Raw genomic sequence first — 6429 nt, forward strand, 5'->3', positions numbered from 1 at the left:
TTCTTCTTCATTCTTCCAAATCACTTTCTCTCTCTACCAACTTCTCTCCTCTCCCTTCTCTCTTAATTTCTCACTTCATACCTCATCTATTTTAGAATCTGATCATACCACGCTGTAGCAGAGGAGTTAAGGAACATTTCTACCCGATCAGATTTTCAAACAGAGTAAGTTCATTTTTACTCTAAATATCCTTTGTTCTCTGTTTTTCCTTAGGATTTAGTCATCAATCTTGGTGGGGTCAGTTGAGAAGTTTAATCCTCTCAACTTATTCTATTATATACTGAAATTTTGTTTTGTTTGGATAATTTGCATTAGGCCCGTAAATCTTGAAGCTTATCCAAACGGTGGGGAATAAAATTTTAAAAGTTGCTTGGAAAGCAAGCAATTGAGGTAAAGGAAGCTAAATTTAATTTTTAATAGCACCCTAGGATAGAAGATCTGAATGCGGAAGGGACGTGGTCCCAATATTCAATTTTTCTTGCAGGGATGTTGTGTGTTTATATATATTGGGTTGTTTGTTTATATATTATTTAAATTTGTGGAAATATTCGGTTTTAATGATTTAATATTAAAGTGTTATTTTTTTTACGTCAAATAGACTTTTGAATATTTTGGATCACTTTTTGAATTATATTGTATGACGAAATGGTATGGAATTGAATTCATACATTTGGGATAATGTATGGACTGATGTTCGTTGTGTATTAAATATTGATGTCGGGATAATGTATGGACTGATGTTTGTTGTGTATTAAGTATTGATGCCTATGTGGTAACAGAGATCTCCGAGTTTCACTGATGATCTAAGTCACGTAGACTAAAATATCAGGTGGTGAGAAGCTGATGTGGGAGTTCATGCACACCGTGACATATGAGATGCACGGCTTGGGTTGTATTGAACTTACCCTGATCCTTTCTGTTGGATTCGCTGGTAATCTTTGGATCAGGTGTTAGTCTCTGGTAGGACTTACTTAATACGGGTCTTCCGGAAGACGTTGTTTGTTGAATATCTTGGATGTGTAGATCCATGTGAGATCTATGTGATTGTTTTAGTGTTGGCATTTGAAGAAGATTGTATAATTTGAGAAATTGATCATGTAACTTGGTTTTCTCTTTTGATTTAATTGCGTATATTATAAAATTCTATTTTCACTAGCTTACTCTTGCTTTTCTTGTTGTGTTTGAACTGCGATGACTGTACTACGTACACGAGCAGATGATCTTACAAGTGTCTGAGGATCAGAAGAGTTTTAAGGCGTTGATTTTGAAACTTATATAGTAAATATTTGTATTTCTATATGTCCTAATCACGTATTAGGAATGTTTTGAAAAACTGTAAGTTTGTATAGAAATATGTAGAACCGGTATTGTAATAGTTATATGTAAATTATGGGGTGTTACACAAGAGATCTAAAATTTGGTTTAAAAACATAAACCAAGTTCACGTTAAAGTACATGGACGAAAAAAATATTTAATCTAAACTTAATAAAGCAGAAAATGATAATATGAAGAAGATAAAACAACGAATCTCTAACACTGTATTTGGATCAGGTGTGCATTATTGATGCAAATGGAAGTGAGGATGCACCCCGTGTTTGCTTCTGTGAATGTGGAGGGATGGGAGCAAAGTGGTTCTACTCACTTTTGCAAAAATTTATGAAGGAATGAAGAGAAAGTCACGTGTGCATCGTTAGATTACATATGAGCCCCTCATTTTCTTTCACTTTTTTACATCTGAGGTATGTTTTACATATTCCACAATACATAAATGATTAACCATATGAAAATACATAATCCATAATTGATTAACCCATAAACAATAGTCCATAACCGATCTTTCTTTTTTTTTAGCATAATCGATTATGTTTTGTGTTAATGGAAGCATAATTGATTATATTATTATATTATATCCATTTTTGAACACAAAACATAATCGGTTATGCTGCTGAAAACTATGAATAATCGATTATGTCTGTTTTTTTTAAGTTATCTTTTATTTTCTTCAGATTTTCCAATTTCAAAATTTTTTTTTATCATGATTTTATACCAATCAAGTTCAAGTAAAGAATGATACATAAAATATAAAATATTTTTTTTTATGTTATTAATTCATATATCATACTACTTTTAAATTTTAAACATAAAAAAAACTTATGTTAGTCAAATTTTAAATGCTCATTTACTTTTAAAATATATTAACATTTTCATAATAATAATAAAAATCATCATTAATATTAATATTCTTATATAAATAAAATATATATATATACTTAATTAATATATATATATATAATAACATAAATTTAACTAAAAAAATTATTTAATTATATTCTTAAAAAAAATATTAATTAACAAAACAAATAATAATAAAAATTTAATATAACACAAAAATATTTAAAATATTTTATTTTTTATTTAAATTAATTTTACATTATTTAATTATTTTTATTTATAACTTTAATTTTACATTATTTTAATTAACTAAAATCTATAAAAAACAATTCATATTTTAATTTTTAATTTTTTTATACACAAACTTCTAATCTCACATTTTACATCATTAAAAATAATTTAAAATATTTTCAAAACCATAACATCGTTCACATACATACTTTATTAGTTTTTCCTTTCTAAAATACCCTCAATTCAAATATATAAATTTTCTCACATTTTCTTTTCTAATCTAATAAAATTATTTTACAACCCTCAATGAAAAGAGGAGTAGTGGATGAGGGCATGTGAATGTGTGGAGTATTTATGTGGTAGTGGTTGCGTTGTGACATGTGACAGGATGAGATATGCCATTGATGTCAAAGTACTTAGGTTTATAAGGCAACAAAACGTGTGTGGACACTGACACAACACGTGCCAATGTAAGAAAGAACAAACCAAAGAAGGGGACCACTCACCGTGCTGCGCTGTCGCACACGCAGATGCATTTATTGTCCATCATCCAACGGCCACAAAAATCATCTCATTTTTTTAACCCTAACCCTAATGCTACATCACATTTCTCTTCCTTTTATTTCGTGCCATACAATATTTTACTATTTAGATGAGTTCCTATGTAAGAATCTTCTTTCCGAATGTAATAATTATCTGTATAATTAAAAATAAATTTTAAAATTACATAAATGAGGAAATTGAAAATTGGTTTGCAATATTTTTTTTAACATGATTTATTTTTACATTTTTACGTTTACATTTCCCTAATATTTTTTATTTATTTATAAATAAATAGTTATCAGTATTACATTTTTTATTTTTTATTTTTAAAACAGATATTTTTCTAAATTTCTTTCAAAAATATTTATTTTTTAAGATAATATTTTTTATTTTAAAATCTTAATATCCTCTTCGTTTTGTTTTTAAATAAAAAACAAAAAAAAAATTAAAAACTACCTAGTATTCGAGTCAAACTTCATCCAATGTAGAATTCAATTTCCTATTGGGGTAAAAAAAATCTAAAATGTAGCCTTGCTTTTATTTTCTTGTTAATGTGCATATTTCGATCTTTTTGGATTTTCATTATTATATTTATACAACTAAATATTGCATATATATTTTCTGAATTTTACTTTATATTTATTAAACTATTTTTTAATTATAAATTAAATATTATATATTTATAATATTTTTAAGAGGGTGATTGGATTGGGTGGGTTCGAGTGTATTTGTAAACTTTTTTATTAAAGTTCCTAAGTGATTTGATGATTATGAGATATTTTTAATTATTTTAAAAAGTATAAAATGTAACTTTATAAATATATTTTTACTTTTAAGAATATGAAATATTTTTTGTATTATTTAAATTAAATAAAATTTTATATTATTTTTTAACTGTTAGAATAATTATTTTAAAAATTACGAGTTTTTTATTATTCTCGGAATATGGCCAATTAATTAATTTACTCTTATCTTTAAAAATAATTTTAAAAAATTAATTAATTTATTTATATATATATATATATATTAATAATATTATTATCATAAAAAATTTATTTAAACAACTAGATTATTTTTATTATATTATAATTTTATTTTTACTTTTATTATTAATTAATATTTATTTTATTAATAATATTATAAAATATTTAATACAAAGAAAATTAAAAAATATTATTAATATTATTATTATTTAATAAATTTATTTAAGTATTATTTTTTAATTTATATTTATTATCATTATTTTAAAATTTATTTTAATTAATATTATTATTTTAATTTTATTATTATTTTATAAATAAATTTTAAATATTATTGTTATCTTACTATTTAAGTATTTATAGTTTTAGTATTAATAATATTTTTTTATTATAGGTATATAGATATATTTATATTATTATTATTATTTATTTTAGTATTTTATTATTATAATTAATTATATTATAAAATTTATTTATATAATCAATTATGTAAAACATATAATCGATTATATAATGTTATCATAATCGATTATCTTATAGAACTATATATTATAGATAATCGTTTATGTATTTAAATTTTATAATATAATTAAATATTTTTATTAATATATAATACTTTTTATTTTATTATAAATTTATATATATAATATTTTATTATTATTATAATACACTTAATATTTTTACCTTGATGCAAATATGAGAAATCCTGCAAATTCATCGTTGAAAAGAATAATATTACCTTATAAAAGAATAATAAACTTGATCCTTCCGATATAGTGACTCGTATCTTGGAAACAACACTTATTTAAGGTAAAAATTTGATTTTGACAAGATTTACTATCCCATTATCTTTTTTTTTTCCTTCCTGATAGGGAGATAAAATTTAGAAAACTATTGAAGGTTTCATCTTCTTTCTTCTTTTGGGCAGGTTGTTAAAGTTTCCCTGCAATCCTTCTAACTTTCGTGCTACTCCTTCGGTTCTTGGTCTCTCAGTTTCGGGTGAATGCCAAATGGGGAACGTACCTGCAGAAGAGACTCTGATACTCAAGTCAGTAAAGAGGGTATTCGGCACTCGGGAGTGTATAGTGATAATGACGTACCTTTCTTCTTAAAATGTGTGCTATTTATATTATTTTAATGGACTTACTTTATTGGGCCTGATTAGTGGAATGAATCACACTTACGGTCGTATTACCTAATTCTTAATGATAGCTTAGCTTCACTGACCTTGGTTTGAGCGTTAATGGATTAAGTGTGTCGGTCGGTCTAACCGTCCGTGAGGGTCTCGGTCAACTTGGTCAGGGAGACCGAGTCATGTTAGTGATCGGTCGGTCCATGGCAGTACACTTGCCCCCAGGCTCAAGGATGGATGGATCCGATGAGTCTTTGATGATAGGTGTCGGGCTTGAATGAGCTCCTCGATCTTGTCCTTTAAAGCCTGACATTCCTCGGTGGAGTGTCTGCTATTCTGATGATACCGACACTACTTCCTTCGGTCGACATTGTTAGGGCTGACCATCTTCCTGAGAGGAGGGATCAACTCAGCATTGAGTGCCTCGTCCAGGATTCTCCCACTCTCGGCTCTTAGGGGGGTGTATCTTGAGAACTGACTCCCTCAGTACCTATTATCTTTGCACCTGTCACCCCGTTGACCTAATCGGCCTTGACGGTCCTTCTCTTCCTTGCTCTTCTCTTCGTTGGCCTCGGCACGGGCCTGGTTGCGGAACTCCCTGAGTTCTTCCAGCTGCATGAACTTAGCAGTTCTCTTCCTGAGTTCGTCTAGGCTGGTGGCTGGCTGCATACACAAATTATCAGCAAACGGTCCTTGGCATAGGGCTGTCAGCATATGATGCATAACAACGTTAGGGCTGAGATTCCGAATACTCATTGCCACTTTATTGAACCTGTCAACAAAGGTTCTCAGTGACTCTCCCTTCTCCTGGTGGATGCCCACCAGGGCGATGGATGTCAGGTGATGCGGCCTGCTGGTGGCAAACTGAGTCTCAAACTTCACCACAAGTGTGGCGAAACTATCAATGGAATTGGGTGGGAGCTTGGTAAACCAGCTAAGGGTTGCTCCCTTTAGCGATGTAGGGAACACTCGACACAACACTGCCTCGTCCGAGGTGTAGAGACTCGTGTGGGTAGTGTAGGCGTCCATATGCTCGTCTGGGTCAGTAGACTCGTCGTACCGGTCTCTGTTGAAACCTTTCCACTTGTTGGACAACGGAACTTCAATGATAGCGTTAGTGAAAGGGTGTCGATGGGTCGAGTCCATCGTGGCAGTCGTTTTGGCTGACTTGTTCAGACAGGATTCGCCATCCATCTCATGGGTGGGGACCTTGTCTCTTGTCTCCTCTACCGGTCTCGGGTTGGGAGGGGAGATGTAGGACCTGTTGACAACATTGGTCAATCCAACAGAAGGATCCCTCCATCAGCTTCTTCTTCATTTCTTCATTCTCCCTTCAAAGAGCCTGGATCTCTTGTTCGTTATTCTGGGTA

At 29.9% G+C, this 6429-nt stretch overlaps 1 protein-coding gene and 1 long non-coding RNA gene across 2 annotated transcripts; one reads left to right on the forward strand and one right to left on the reverse strand.

Moving 5' to 3' along the window:
* Positions 1 to 1735, forward strand: LOC137819140 (uncharacterized). The gene is made up of 3 exons (XR_011082235.1): positions 1 to 164; positions 316 to 390; positions 1553 to 1735. It is a non-coding gene; the product is annotated as an uncharacterized lncRNA (long non-coding RNA).
* Positions 1736 to 5542: 3807 nt separating this feature from the next.
* On the reverse strand, positions 5543 to 6205 carry LOC137817950 (uncharacterized). The gene has a single exon (XM_068621175.1). It carries the CDS (start codon positions 6203 to 6205, stop codon positions 5543 to 5545), a length of 663 nt encoding a protein of 220 aa, XP_068477276.1.
* Between the last annotated feature and the right edge of the window lie 224 nt (positions 6206 to 6429).

This window comes from Phaseolus vulgaris, chromosome 10, assembly GCF_000499845.2.
Source record: "Phaseolus vulgaris cultivar G19833 chromosome 10, P. vulgaris v2.0, whole genome shotgun sequence".
In the NCBI taxonomy this organism is placed as follows: Eukaryota; Viridiplantae; Streptophyta; class Magnoliopsida; order Fabales; family Fabaceae; genus Phaseolus; species Phaseolus vulgaris.

What these genes read in the sequence shown, in the direction of transcription:
- LOC137817950 (XM_068621175.1), bottom strand. Translation starts at nt 6,205, where the DNA reads ATGGACTCGACCCATCGACACCCTTTCACTAACGCTATCATTGAAGTT.